The sequence below is a fragment of the Rattus norvegicus genome, chromosome 11, assembly GCF_021556685.1.
Source record: "Rattus norvegicus strain SHRSP/BbbUtx chromosome 11, alternate assembly SHRSP_T2T, whole genome shotgun sequence".
Classification (NCBI taxonomy): domain Eukaryota; kingdom Metazoa; phylum Chordata; class Mammalia; order Rodentia; family Muridae; genus Rattus; species Rattus norvegicus.
Window position 1 is genome coordinate 44264955 of NC_141544.1, and position 15820 is coordinate 44280774.

At 44.3% G+C, this 15820-nt stretch overlaps 1 protein-coding gene and 2 long non-coding RNA genes across 7 annotated transcripts in view; 1 reads left to right on the forward strand and 2 right to left on the reverse strand.

Annotated features, from left to right (window-relative positions):
- The window catches only part of Ifnar2 (interferon alpha and beta receptor subunit 2), a 32289-nt gene extending 16495 nt beyond the window's left edge, over positions 1-15794 (forward strand). Inside the window, 4 exon segments of one of the 2 annotated variants that reach the window (NM_001426990.2) lie at positions 2820-2986; positions 4633-4789; positions 9912-10039; positions 13915-15794. In NM_001426990.2, coding sequence (NP_001413919.1) covers positions 2820-2986; positions 4633-4789; positions 9912-10039; positions 13915-14622 — 1160 coding nt within the window. In that variant the 3' untranslated portion in view covers positions 14623-15794. 2 annotated transcript variants of the gene reach the window in all.
- LOC120095616 (uncharacterized) overlaps positions 1-15820 on the reverse strand; it is a 177461-nt gene that overhangs the window by 104376 nt on the left and 57265 nt on the right. The window lies entirely within an intron of this gene.
- LOC148002525 (uncharacterized) overlaps positions 1-15820 on the reverse strand; it is a 70922-nt gene that overhangs the window by 38944 nt on the left and 16158 nt on the right. The gene's annotated exons all lie outside the window — the stretch shown is intronic.

The window sequence follows — 15820 nt, forward strand, 5'->3', positions numbered from 1 at the left end:
TCTGCTTTTTTTTTTTTTTTTTTTTTTTTGGTTCTTTTTTTTCGGAGCTGGGGACCGAACCCAGGGCCTTGCACTTCCTAGGTAAGCTCTCTACCACTGAGCTAAATCCCCAACCCCTCTGCTGTCTGCTTTACAGCCTGGCAGAAGCAGAAGGAGACTTTGCATGGTTCTATCTATGCTGTCGCTTCTCTTCAGGCCAGTATCTTCCTGCCCACCCTCTGAGACTGTAAGCCAAGAAGGCTATATATGTGAACACCAAGGGCACTCAGCTCACAGGGCAAGTGCAACCCAGGAGTGGGGCAACCCTTCTGTCTCCCCCTGTGTCTAGAGGTTATTCCCTAAGCACTTGTGCTCATGGTTCCAGCAACACCGCATTCTCAGTGTCTAAATTTATAACTGGTTTTCACTGGTTTTTGGTTTCAGCACACTGTTACAGAACAGCCGGTGTGCACACTCATAGGTACTTCGGAAAGGGATGACAGTGGGTCAAGCGTGACCAGGCCATGAATCAGTCTTATGAGGTCATCCAGGGGTGTGTAGGCTTTGGATCAACGTTCGCATCTGTACACTGCACTCACAGGAAAAGAAGTCGAAGCCCAGTTCACAGATAATGATAAAGAATATATATTAAAGTAATGAGTAGTCTTCATGATCCAAGTCCTAAATATGAAAAGGATACGAAAACCCAAGATCACCAGATGTGGTGGTGCATACCTGACACAGGAGGAGTACTGCAATGTGAGCTCAGCCTAAGGTTGACCACAGAAAACAGGAAACCCTCCAAGACTACATAGCAAGACGCTGTGCCAAACAAACAAACCCCCAGGATTAGGAAAAACAGTGCAGGCATCATGCTTTGACATAGTTCTTCTGAACAGACCAAACAATGTGTTGTGCTGTGTTTCTCTTTGTATTGTTTCCTTTTAAAGTAACATAAGCCAGCAAGATGGCTCAGTGGGTAAAGGCACTTGCCACCAAGCCTGATGACCTGAGTTCAGTCCCCCGAACCCATGGGGTTGAGAGAGAGCTGATCCCTGACTTTCACACACGTGCAGTGACACAGTGGCCCACACGCATACTCACACACAAAACAAAATAAATTAAAAATGTAAAAAAAAATTTTAAATGTAATATACAAGATTTTTAAATGTCTATCTACCTTAAATAGTAGATATATTTCCATCAAATAGAGAGAAGGTAAAACATAAAACCTTTAGCATGTGACTCAGAATTCCTCTTTAATAATTTCTTGGGGCTGGAGAGATGGCTCAGGGGTTAAGAGCACTGACTGCTCTTCCAGAGGTCCTGAGTTCAATTCCCAGCAACCACATGGTGGCTTGCAACCATCTGTAGGGGGATCTGATGCTCTCTTCAGGCAGGCGGATGTATATGCAACAGAGCACTCATACATTAAATAAACAAACTTAAAAAAAATTCTTATAAAGATATGACCAAGAGGACTGGAGAGACAGCACTGCAGTTAAGAAGACGCGGTGTTTCCCAGAGGCTCTGAGTTTGGTTCCCAGCATCTAAGTGGGGCAGCTCATAACCACCTGTAACTCCAGCCTCAGGGAATCTTCTGCCCTTTTCTGGCCACTGCAGGCAACTGCACTTACTTCTTCCTATTCCCCACAAACATGCACACATACACATAATTTTAAATTTTTTTAAAACACTTTTTTAAGGAGAAGAAATGGCTAAAGACAAATGCAGAGACTGAGGTCCAGAAGCACCAAATGGCACATAGATTCTGTCGGAGTCACAATAACACAGGGTTTATATTCAGCATGGGAGGATATGATGTAGGGAGTCAGTAAAACTCCATGAAGGCCAGAGGAGAAACACTTTAGACTTTTGGGCCACATCCAGTCTGTGTCCTGTGTTGTTCTTTCTGTTTCCCTCTGAGATTCCTTAGAAAACAAGCAAACTCATCCAACAGAAGAAAATAAAAGTGAGATTGTAGGTTGAGCCAAAATCTAACCCATGATACATGGTTTTTAACCCTCAGGGTAGATAAACGTGTATTGGCATGTTTGTGTCATATAGTTAAGTGAGTCAGCCATAGTGGCACGTGCTTGTAATCGATTGTGAGTTCGAGGCCAGCCTATAGGGAAACCTGTCTTATTTTGTTTTTTAAAGTAGTTAAGTGAAGTTATAAAAAACATTGTGGGCTAGAAGGACTTAATTTCAGTGTGTGCATGTTTGTGAACATACATGTGCATATATAACTATTTACATACCCTGTTAATACAGATAAATATGTACATATTTATATACATTAGCATAGAAAAGTTGATTAACCTCAAAGAAAATCCCCTGCCTGCATTTTCCACAGTTGTTGTTGTTGTTATTATTATTATTATTATTATTATTATTATTATTATTTATTCATGTCGAATTATGAAAATAAGTCATTTTAAGTTTCGTATCTATAATACAGCGTGAGAATTGGGAAGGCTGTTGACATCCATCTCAAGTCGGTGCCATTGGAATGCTAACAAATCAAATTGTTCTCCGTTTTTCAACAGTAAATCCAAACAGCGCTATACAGCTAGAATTAGAAGCCCATTCAGACAGAATTAGCCTTCCTTTAAAAGAAATGGCACTGTGTCTGACAACAGGACACAATGAACATACTATAAGAAGTAAAGACTGTTACTCATTTCTCTTTTTTTTTTTTTTTTTTTTTTTTGGTTCTTTTTTTTCGGAGCTGGGGACCGAACCCAGGGCCTTGCGCTTCCTAGGCAAGCGCTCTACCACTGAGCTAAATCCCCAACCCCTCACTTCTCTTTCTTATGAAGAGTGTCTATCTTCCACAGTTCTTCTAGAGCCACCAGAATTTAAGATTATTGGCTTTAAGGACCACATAAATGTGATGATGGAGTTTCCACCTGCCACTTACAAGCTATTCGGGGAAAGCTTATGGAAAAGACTGGAGTCTACATCCTTCGTCATCGAGGAACAGACAGAGGACAGCATTAGGGTGGTAAGTGGTCCCTCGTGTTCAGAGGGAAACAATATGTAGCTGGCAGTGGATACATTTCACTTCCTTTTCAAGAACTGTGTAAAGCCAGGGAAGGGCTATGTTAGAAGACTAGCTCAATGGTAGAGTGCTTGCTACTGTATTCAGCACCAGACATTGGAGAGAGAGAGAGAGAGAGAGAGAGAGAGAGAGAGAGAGAGAGAGAGAGAATGAGAGAGAGAGAGAGAGAGAATGAGAGAGAGAGAGAAGAGAAGAGAAGAGAAGAGAAGAGAAGAGAAGAGAAGAGAAGAGAAGAAAGAGATACAGAAAAGAGAGAAAGGAGACAGAGAGAGGAGAGGTGCAGAGACAGAGAGAAGAGAGATGCAGAGACAGAGAAGAGAGAGAGAGAAAAGAGACTGAGAGAGGGAAGAAAAGGGGAAAGGAGCTGTATCATTTACTGTTGTATTTCATCCGTGCTTCTTTATGTTCAAACCATGAATCACAGCATTTTAGACTGACTGTGTGTTTATTAGGACAACACCACCATAGGATGAAAACTGTAGACAGAGACATCTTCTTCTTTTTTTTTTTAAAGCAAATTGATCTTTAAGTCAAATTAAATCATGAAATAAAAGAGGCCGTTGGTGTAACCCAGGCAGCAGGTGGGAATGTCCTGGACCAGTTGTTGGTGCTGTAATCTGCCAGAGCCACATGTATTTCATTCATATGTGGACTCTACTGTGTAGTAGAGAAGCCTTATGGCCACAGCCCCTTACAGTTGCTTTTAACTGAGACAATGAGGAGTCCAGATGAACTTCAGTTAGGATATGTTAAATGTGAGATGCCGGTGTGGCATTCGGAAGGAGACAATGGCAGGCACCACAGCTCCCGGGTCTGGAGTTAAAAGACAGTCTTTTAATAAGAGTGCCTTTGGTGAGTCATGGGCAAAGCCTGGTTGGATGGGCAGCAGCAGCCGCTCTAGAAGGTGAGCCTGAAGGAGGGGGCTTCTGAGATAGGAGGGATGACAAGCATGTCTACATGCAGACGAAATGTGCTGGAGAAAGTGACAGTTAGGGACTATCGGATGCTTGCCCTAGAGACTTAGTGGGATTTTTGAGAGCATAGAGAAAGATGCCCTGGTTGTTTTGACTGTGGCCTCTGGAATCAAGGCTGAGAGATGACATCCACGGATGGCCCTCCCACTGACGGAGTCCCGAGGCATCAAAGGCTGATGTGAGGAGAACAGGGATCATGCATATATGTGCTCCGATGTATTTCTCTCTGTGAGCCACCAGGGTTTATTCATGGGGCTCCACTCTGATGACCCAAGCTCGTCTCAATCATCTTATCAGCTACGGAAAGATGATAATATTGTGGCAATGACGTCACAGAAACCTTCATTCCCCTTTTGGACTTTTTCTTCTCATCCATAAAATAGATCCGATAGGGCAGATGCCATGGTTTAAAAATACATGCACATATATATGTGTGAACGTGAGGTTTGGCGATAAATTGCTTGCTTCTAGTGACATAAACCTTGCTAAGCCTGTGACAATATTTAAGATTTGAAAGTAGAACCTTTAGGGCTAACCTTTCACCAAAGTCTTAACTGATCTGTGTGTGTGTGTGTGTGTGTGTGTGTGTGTGTGTGTGTGTGTTTCTTTTTACAGCACAAGCCCCAAATGAATAATGTCACTGGGAACTTCACGTATGTCCTTAGAGACTTACTTCCAAAGACAAACTACTGTGTGTCTGTTTATTTTGATGATACACCTGTAATAAAATCTCCCTTAAAATGCACCGTCCTTCAGCCTGACCAGGAATCAGGTATGGTTAGGCTTTTAAAATTTGCACTGTTGTTTTGATGGAAAACTTGCTGAAAGAAAAAAAAAAACTCAAGTTCTGGTACACTAAATGTACTTCTTCCAATAAATGCACATCACTGAGCTGTTCCCATGGGTCTGTCTCTGATGTCTTGTCCTGCCAAAAGAAAAATCAAATACCTGCCTTAGATCAGACCCCTGTAGCACTTTTACTTAAAGGGATCTGGGTGAAATCAGCACTGTGTGCCCTTTGGCCATAGCTTGCGCTAAGGACTAGAAAATTAGAAGTTGCTTGAAGTCCTGGCATTAAAAGCCAGGGAGGGCACAGTGTGGAAACTGTGACCATGAGTGTGAGTCCTAAGAGGATTGGTTCTGCCTTATTTGTAGAGAGGAGATGGCCACTGGCGATGTCAAAAAGCCTTCTTGTTACAGAGACACCCCAAAACAGCCAACACTGTGACCCCAACCTTTCTTTATCTGAGAAACCCTGAAGCCAGGACAAGGGAACCTGGGGTGTGGTGTCACATGCCCGTGCTCTACCCCTCGGAAGGAGAGGCAGGATCATCATAAGTTTGAGGCTGTGTTGTGAGTTTCGAGCCAGCCTAGGTTACACAGCAAGACCCTGCCTTGGGAAAGAAAAGAAGGAAATGGAGGCCACTTGAGTCAAGGTACCCTCCCCGTTTTCTCAATCACTAGCTCTCCAGCAGCCTCTCTAAAAGAGAAAGGCTTTGAAGCTCCTCTTCTAAGATGAATTTCTAAACTCCTCAGCCCCAAAGACAGGCTTCTAAACACCATCATTCATCAGAGTAAAATTGTTTGGATTGGCAAGGAAATCAAGAAATGATTCAAATTATAAATGTCCTCCACAGATGGGCTCGTAATTTGAGCTCTTGACCTCCAGCTAATGGCACCAATATGGGTCTTTCTGGAAACAGTGGAGTAAAGTAGGTCACTGGAAACAGGGCTAGCCTTTGACTTGGGAACAGGGCTAGCCTTTGAGGGTCAGACCTACCCCTGGTTCCTGCTGTACGGCATGCTCTCTGCCTTTTCATCCATCACTCGCACAGCTTCCAGAACCCACTCAAGCCATCTAACTGAACTCCACCACCCCTCCTCTCCTGCCAGGATGGACTCTCTGAAATGGTGAGCCAAAGTAAATCCTATCGCCTTACATTTCTTCTGTTAGACAGTCTGCCACAATGTTGCCAAGGTCACTGTTAAAAATGACTTAGCTATTGTGGGATTCAGCACGCTACACTGCATAGGGCCTGGCACTAAAGCAGTGTGTCCTCACTGACTTGTGTTTCTCAAAGTCAAAAGATACACAGAGGGACAGTAAAAGCCAGCCTTAGATTAACTTGCGTTTCAGTCTCTGTAGGGTATAGCTCTTACAAAACTGTTAACACAAGCCCCAAACAAATCAATACTGGCATGGCAAACACCAGAACTCTTGACTCCAAGTGCAAATACTTCAGGTCATTTCTAACCCATTACTCAAAATCAGATCAGACTGGGCCCAGACCTGGTTCCAAAAGACATCCCCAAATTCGGATGCTAGCCACAAGTTTATGGTCTTCAGACCATATGGACTCCTGTCCAACTTGGCTATAAAATCAAAAGCTCCCCCAGATTTCTCTCAGGTCCAATCATTTGATGAAGTGCTTCACAGAGCTCAGGAGAGCATAGACTTACGGAACTATCTGGATGAAGGCGAAGAGGTAGATGGGACAAGGGACGGAAGGGTCCAAGCTTCGTCCATAGAGTCAGCCTGAGTCATCCTCCCAAAAACCTCAGTAAATTCGCTGGACAGGAAGAGCATCAAGTCCCCATGTCCACAGATACCTGGGACTAGCCAAGTCATTAGCTACAGCATAAGACTTAATCTCCTAAGGTCAGGAGAGTGAGACTAGAAGGAACTACACCTCCCCGATTGTAGCAGTTACTTTCTCTACAGATCAGTCCTCAGCTTAAGGCTGTCCCGCTGCTCCCCAGGGCCCAATTCATTAGAAAAGAATCAGATACAGTTGCTACCTCAGTCCCTTTTCTGCTACTATAGTGGAATGCTCAAGTGCATAACTATATAAAAAAGAGATATTTATTTCTCCTAGTATTGGAGGCTGGGCCATTGTAAGAGACACTGCACGCAAGCTGTTTTATGCCAGTGCCACATGTGCAGTATCTCTCCCATTCCCATAATGACAGCATTACTCTATGCATGAGGGCAGCGCCTCCTGCCTAAGCATCCCACCTCTCAGAACCTTCTCAGAGGATGCTAACTGCAAGAGACATATTCCAACCCTAGCAGACCCCAAATGGTGCTTGTTATAAACAGCAAACAGACTGCTGTCACTCAGCTTCATGAAGTTTGAAGCCCTGTGCCTAGATTAAACTCCCACAAGCAATAATGAGTACAGGTTGACCAGATGGTTCAGTGGCTAAGGGTGCTGATCCTCAGAGTTTACATAGTGCAAGAAGAAGATGGACTCCACAAGGCTGCCTTGTGACCTCCACACTGTGGCACAGCGTACACAAATAAATGTAATTAGAAATAAATTCAAGTTAGTAGGACCACAGAGGAAGGTTTGCTGTGACCCAGGGGCGCTGACCAAGCAGTTAGCCATTCTATGGAGGTTGACCTTCCCTCCTATACCCAGGCCCCACCCGTTAAGACATGGTCTTTGCCATAGCATGCTGTGAGCTCTTTTCATGGGTTGTCTAGTGTTAATGTGCCCTTTTGCACGCTGTTGGCCTCCCTTCTTCTGTCACTAACCGAGACATTTGAGGGGCAGGGAACTCCAGCTTCCCGAATAGTTGGGTTTTTCTCCTGTCGGGCACTCAGAAATCAAACAGATGAAGACAGCTCACTGTTACTTTTTCTACTACTCTTCAGCTCTCACCACCCAGCTACTGTCTGAACTCCCCTTAACCAGTAAAACCAAAGGTCATGTTACATGCAGCTTGGTGGATAGCAACCGGTACTGACTCTTTCTTTTTTTTTTCTTTTTTTCCGGAGCTGGGGACCGAACCCAGGGCCTTGCGCTTGCTAGGCAAGTGCTCTACTGCTGAGCTAAATCCCCAACCCCGACCGGTACTGACTCTTAAGGCAACAGTCACAGACAGACAGCAAGGCACCTTCCCCTAGATAATCTATAAATCCATACATTGGCTCTTAATAAACCTCATGAACCCTGTGGGGAATCTGTGTGGGCGCCCTCAGCTAAGCAGCCCAATCCCAAGGGCTCCAGGTGGGAGCAACTTTGCCTTGGCCAAAGTTGCTTAAGAAACAACTCACACTTAGCAGTTAGTATAGGCCAGAGCATCCATGGCTCACAAGACACCTACAGCAAGACCAGGAGGAGGGGCACTTCCTGAATGAGGGCCCAAGGGAGGTGTGGTAGACAGAATAACAGACTCGTAAAGATACCTGTGTCTTGACCCTAGATATGTCAACGTGCTACCTCCTGTAGCCAGAGAGGCTTGGTGGCTCCTAATAAATTCAGAATGGAGATAGATTATCCGGGGCTACTCATGTGAGTCTCCTGGGAGCACAGAGAACCTTAAGAGGAAAGGAGACAGAGGACAGTGACCTTGGAAGCAATGGTCAGATACTGGGAGACAGTTGCTAAGCAGCTGGCTCTGAGCAAGATGGAAGGCAGTCTCCAAAGAAAAGGCATAGAAAGGGATCTCTGACATCACCCTGGTCTTCCTCCCAGGAAAGCTCGTTTTGGACACCTAAACCTCGGAACTGTGAGCCAGTCTGAGTTGAGCTGCGGTTTGCAACCTTGCTTCTGTAGACAAGACCATCCTAGGAGCAAGAGAGGGCATTCCATATGTTGGGGTCAGCCAGGGCTCACTGAGGGCCTGCCTGGGGCAGCATTGACCTGGAGTGTCCTTCAGGAGTGCAGTGAGCAAAGGAAGATTGGTTCTCATTAAGATCAGAGTGGCTGGAAGACTCTAGATGACGTTGGTGGCCTTAAAAGCCAGTAGCAGATCTGACTTAGGATCTAAAAGAAACGTGGGTATGCCACAAAGTGGGGGATCTGGGTGACTCCAGGCACTGCAATCATCCAAGGGGCTCTCACCCAGAGGGACTGGCAGGGAAGAATATTCTCTTACAGAGAGGAACAGCCATAAAACACTGTCCTTGCTGCCCAGGGCTCCAAAGAAAGACAAGACGCATCCAAGGCCAAGGTTTGAAGATACAAATCTGGTCTGCCCTTCCCAATATGAGATCTAACCCCTCTTTCAGGAAGACGATCTACAATGATAACATACATGAATAATCAGCCACAGCCTGAGAGAGATGGTTATTTAAATTACCCCTTTAAGTTACACAAATGCTTCAACTCATAAGACTCAGACTGACGGCAGAATGGCCACTTGAGAAGCATGACTCTAGCGAGCTGCTATCAGAATGATGTGCTTCGTAGCGTGTCTGTGGAGTTGATTGCACTGCTCCGTGTAGACTCTGGAAAGTTGGGGTAGACCCATGAGTCATGTGTGAGTCAGAATTCCCGTGTCATGCCAGTGCCTCACCCCGGGTTCCTTAGGTTTGCCTTTCCCTTCTTAGGAAGTGTGTAAAGATTTAGTGTCTGAAAGCTGTGCCCCCAAGCCTAGGCCTGATCCCAGACCTTGCCCAGACGGGAGGAACCTCCAGCATTCGTCCGTCCTTCATGGGCACGAGACTGGGCTCCAAAACCAGTGCCAGCCACCAATCCTTGGGTCCTTACTGCGCTAATTATGTATTCCTTCCCCTTTCAAAAGATGTCAAGTACCCACAGGCATTTGTGGCTAGTGTGGTTTTTCTGCTTCTGTCTAGATTCAATTGTTAAAATTTATATAGCAGCCAAAGAAAAAAATTTAAAGAACTGCAGACAGCCAGCAACTGCTCTATGGCAACTATAGAACATGAAGTATTTTTTTTTAAACTTGGAAAATCTAAATCTAGTTTGCTTAAAAATATGCATTTAGATTAGCTCCCATTCTTTGGTATTTAGCGAATTTTTTTTCTAAACTTTGGACTCCTCTGCCATTGACTTCTGTCACCAGACCACTGTGAGTGCACCCCACCCGTGACCGTGTGTTGCATTTCTTTTGAATAAAGTCCTTTATCTTTTCGTTAACAGGATTATCAGAGTCTGCCAAAGTGGGAATATTTATTGGGTGCTTGATAGTGATGGCTTTTGTGAGCACCGTCATAATGCTGAAACAGATTGGTTACATATGCTTAAAAGACAAATTCCCCAATGCCTTGGTATGTAGTTCTTCTGTCTTTATTTTTTTTATTTTAATTTAAAATATTTTTTGTTACAGACATAATATGTTTTCAGGGAAAAAAAATCTCTTCTTTCAACAGCATCAATCAATTTGGTCATCTTAGATTCTTTGTTGTCCCTACAAGTCCCAAATGTATTTGACATTTTATATTGTCTGCCTATTCTCTCTCTCTCCACGCTCTTGTGCAAGTGAACTCTCCCTCTCCTCCCTCCTCCCTCTCTGTCCCTCTATGGTAGGTATTTGTTCATGTGATCATTATGTGGAAGTCAAATGCTGACTTTAGGTGTCTTTCCCAGCGACTCTCCAGCTCATTTTAATTTTATTTTTTTTTAACTCAGTCTTTGACAGTTTCATACAATATCTTTAATCATGTTCTTTCCTGGATCCAAACTCCTCCCATACCCCCTGCTAGCCACCCAACTTCCTCCTTCTTAAAAGAAAACAAAACTTAGCTACAAGCATTTCTTTATGACTGGGGAGGGAGCACCTTTCAGGGCATCCGGTGGGGTCAGGGCAACTTTAAGGAGGAGTCGGCTCTCTCTGTGCTATGGGTCTGGGGTGGAGCTCAGATGGACAACCTTGCATCAACCGCTTTTACCCTAGGCAGCCTTGCCAGTCCTTCCCACTCTATTTGCTTGTGTTTTGGTTGTTTGTTTGTTTGTTTGTTTTTAACATGAGTAAAACATGTTTTATTTGATCTTTTTCTATTCAACTGCATATATGCTTTCTCAAAAATAAGCTAATGATTGCTTCTCTTAGTGTAATGATGTCATTTCCTCCTTCCCCTCCCTCCCACAGATTCCCCTCACTTCCTTCAAACCCTTTTTCATTAATTACTATTACATACATACATATTCCTAAATGCATAAGTACAACCTGCTCAGTGTTTACAGTGTTACTTTTATTCATGTCGTTGGGCCTGACCATTTGGTATTGGACAACCAACTGGTGTGGGCTTCCCTGGGAAGACTGATTTATTTTCCCACTGTGACTTCAGGTATTCCATGGTTGCCTTCTTTGTGTAAGGGTTGAAGCCTCCCTGCCTTCCAAGACCCCAGTCCACATTTGCCTGTCCATTGTTGTCAGTGCTCCTGACGTGTTTAGCCACTAACGTTGGTGGGACTTTATGGATGTAACCTGTGACATTCCTAGAAGACACAATCTCACAGCAAATTCCCTGAACCTCTGGCTCTTGGAATCTTTCTACTCTCTCTTCTACAATGTTCTCTGAGCCTTAAGGGTGGGTTTACCCCCCTTTATCTTTTTAGACTAGGTCTCTGACTGAACCTGGAGGCCATCAGTTCAGCTAGGCTGACTGACCAAAGAGCTTCATGGCTCCACAAGCCTCTATCCCGCCCTGCAGATTTAGGCTACTGGACCCATGGGAATTATACTTGTGCAGTAGGCAGCTTACTGACAGAGCCTTTGTAGCCCTCCACCTATCACGTGTAACCTTCATGCAGTTACAGTATTACCCAGACACTGTTTCTTCCCAGCTGCATGGTATTTGGATCAATTCTCTTTTCTCTTTCTCTCATTCCAACTCTAGTACAATGGAAGTCATTGTGCAGGTCATCTATTGGTTTTAGATTACTTCAATGGACCATATCCCCACTGTAGGCTTGTCTTATGTCACACCGAGCTGACTGTGCTTTGTTCCCTGCCCCATACATGATAGTGGATCACAGTCGTTCTCATCTGTGACTCTCATTAATTCCGAAGAAACCATTTCCTTGCCTTTCTTCTGTGCGGAAGCTTAGAGCTCAGAGCCCTTACAGAGTCTGACTATTGATCCTACAACTTTCTACCCTTCCTGTGTCTTGACTCAGCTGCCTTTCCCTTTGTCATTTTTCTCTATCCTACTGCCCCAACTCCCATGTTGCATTTGTAACAATGTTTCAAATAGAAATACCTTGCTTTCTCGTGTTGCTCACCTGCCTCACTCTTCTCTCAGCAGCCTTGTAAGCAACTGTCCCCCCACAGCCAGTAGAGTTTTAGACACTTTGTTCTAGTGTAATTTGAAGTCTGCCTACTAATTCTCTGTTAAAAAATGTTGCTCTCCATTTAAGAAAATCCTCCAGAAGTTGGAAAATATGATACTCTAAGCCTAGGGTACTTGTAGATACATTTGTTGATCAGTTTGAGGAATTGAGCTCAGCATCTTAAACATGCTAATAATGTGTTTAAATGGTTACTGGTTTGCATTTAACAAATACCTGTTGACTTGCTATCGAATGGTGATGTATTCCAAGGGCTGGCATGTGGAACAAGGCTCCCAAGTGGCTCTGTTTGAAGAGCTAGGTGGACAGTAATAATTTATAAACAATATTATTAAGCTCATTTTACTCTGGATCTAAATTTTAGTCTCAATAATCTGTTCTACAGAGTAAGTGCTGGGACAGCCAAGGCTACACAATGAGATCACCTCAGATTTTTTTTTTAAAAAATGGGTTAGCAAGGTAATTGCATACTTAGATTGTTGTGTTTAATTAAAAAATCATGGTAATGCCATTTTCAGCCTTGGGAATAAACTACACAAACCACCTGTGGAATGCTCACTGAATTTTGCCCAACCCCGAACAACTTAAGACCAGACCAAGAAAGAAAACACAGTCAGCTATCCCAGAATCCTCTCTTGCCACCTTCCAAAGCATCAATGCTCACCATGATTGGTCCGGATTACTAGTAGCATAGGTTATTTTCCTGATTTTTATATTTATAGGAATGGAGTATCATTTTCAATAGCCCTAGAATTCGTACAATTACAGAAGCAGCAAATTATTTTCCTAATTTAAGGAATAAATGTAATAAACTTACTGAAAAGGGTAACTAAATCCCATCCACAGAGGAACCCAGAAACTGCGACTGTGCAAACTGCCCGGGAACTGGTGAGGAACCTTGATGGCAGGTGATAGTGTTATCTGTACTAAGGAATCATGGGATCCTGCTCTACCTCATACCACACACAGTTCAATACATAGTAAACTGGGTGTGGAGGTGTGGTGTCCAGTGGCATGGAGTGTGCTTAGCATGCAAGAGACCAAGTTTAGTCCCCAGCACACACAGACATATAACACTCACACACACACACACACACACACACACACACAGACACACACACTCACACTCACACACACACAGGACAGAGCAAGAAAATAAAACAAGCGTGCTCCATAAAGCACTTCTGAGGGCAAAGGGATTTAGGAAATAGCTTGCATCCACAGACTTCATCCAACCATAGACAGAGTATCTAAATGGACTTTCTTGGCAGTATTCCCTAAGACATGAAGTGTCTCATTAACACTGTATCTATATTGCATTGAGTACTGTAAGGTGTTTCATTTACACAGCATCTATATTGTATTGAGTACTGTAAGGTGTTTCATTTACACAACATCTATATCGCATTGAGTACTGTAAGGTGTTTCATTTACACAGCATCTATATTGTATTGAGTACTGTCAGCAATCTGGAGGTGATAGAAAGCATGCAGGAGGGTGTACAGAGGTGACATGCAAGTGCTGTGACATTTTATACACAGGACCTAGCATCCTTGGGTTTGGAGGGTCATATAATGAAATGCAGCAGTGCCTAGCAAGTGCCAGAAAACCATCAGCTTTTGTTATTACAGACAGATGTTACTCTACATGTATGTTATTAAACATGGGTGTTACTACACATGGGTGTTATCATACATGGGTGTTATCACACATAGACATGGATATCTCTTGTACCCACATTACTTCACAGTGAATACTAAGAGTTTTGTTGTTGTTGTTGAAGAGCTAATACAAATGAAAGACTTTTTCTCTCCCTCCCTTTTGTCTCCCCCCACTCTCCCTTTCTCTCTAGAACTTCCATCACTTTTTAACCTGGATATTCCCTGAGTGGCCACCTTCAGAAGCCATCGACTGGCTGGAAGTCATTCCCAAAAACACAAAGAAGAGATTGTGGAATTACGACTATGGGGATGGCAGTGACAGTGACGAAGAGGTCCCCAAAACAAGTGTCACTGGCTATACCATGCATGGATTGATGGGCAAGCCTCTGCCACAAACCTCTGACGATTCACCCAACCCTGAGGAACCCCCTCATGAAGAAGATTCAGGTGCTGAGGAATCTGATGAAGCTAGGGCAGGGGCTGGAGCTGAGCCACAACTCCCCACAGAGGTCAAGGCAGGGCCTACAGAAGACCCCAGTGGCCCCTATGAGAGAAGAAAGAGTGTGCTCAAGGACGACTCCTTCCCTGGGGAGGACAACAGCTCCATGGATGCGCCTGGGGACAGAGTTATCTTCAATGTGAACTTAAACTCTGTGTTTCTAAGAGCTCTCCACGATGAAGATGCCTCAGAAACCATATCTCTCACAGAAGACACGGTCCTCCTAGATGAGGGTCCCCACAGGACAGAGTCAGACCTTCAGATAGCTGGCCGTGACAGGACACAGCTGCCAGACCCTAGCTTCTCTTCCCAGGGTCTATGGACTGAAGATGAGTCATCTGAAAAAACAGACACCTCAGATTCCGATACTGATGCAGGGGACGGCTACATCATGAGATGACTCCAAAGCAGTTCTTTGGCTGGAGCTGGGCACCTACAGGGTTCTGTTCACAGCCTGACTCCATACCTTGTTGTCTCCAGGTGTCTGTGAGGGAGAGACTAGAGAATGTCCCAGCCCTCTTGGTTCTTGCTGGATGCCCTTCTCTATGCAGATTACCAATTCGGGCATCAGGATTGTTTACACGGGTCATAAGGTCATGAGTGTGACCTGCCCACCCCCTTTCCCCTAATGCACAAAGGTGGTTTGTATTATGCTTCCAAAGGAACAGTGTTCTGTGGTTTTCAGAGGCAGCCAAGGTCTCCCATCCCTGTGTTGTTTCTAGGAAATGATTGAATTGGGGAAGAGAAAAGGAAAGAAAAACTGGTCACGAAGTATTCAGCAAGATTCCAGGATTGAACCTGAAGTGGGGCAGAAGGGGAGGAGGTAGGGCATCCTGAGCTGGCAAGGTTTGAGCCCCCGATGTCTGGGCACTTCCCAGATGTCAAGATCTGTCTCCTCCACTCAGAAATTCATACACAGCCACCCATAAAACCCTTACAGTTTAAGTGAGGAGAGGGAGGAGCCTCGTGAAGGATCCTAGAATCTGACAAGTGCCTCAGAGAGAGGAATCTCATGGCCATATTTTAAGGTTTTTCCCGATTCACCTCTTCGACCTTCAGTTTCTTAATTTATGGATAAAGGGATTGAGCAGGTAATCTCCATCATCGAGACTCAAGGGGAGGTGGCGAGCCCAGGTTGATGAAGGGTGTAGGACCCTCCCATCTTTCTCTTCTTACCCCAAACCCCAAGTGTCTCTCACATGTTTCTACTCAGAGGAGCTGATCCTGGCTCCAAAGCTTCCTATAGATTACCCACGTAAAGCGTTCAAAAAAAAAAAAAAAACCTTGTGGAACTGAGGGGCTGGAGAGATGGCTCAGAGGTTAAGGAAGGAGGCCCTCAAAGCTGCCCTCTGTGCGACCTCAGTCTCACTCATCCAGAGGTCTCCCTGACACAGCGACCATTTCTCTGCCCTCTGAATACCACTATCCTTCCCAGCGCTTTTCTTTTAAGCATAGCGGCTGGGAGTTGGCTTTTTAATGCTTACACTTAGTTGGGTTTTTTTTTTTTCTTTTAAATTTTATACGATGTTTGAAATTGTCAGAGAGTAATACAAAAGTACTTTTCATACAAACCTCTAGTCTTTTTGAGTCATTTCTCT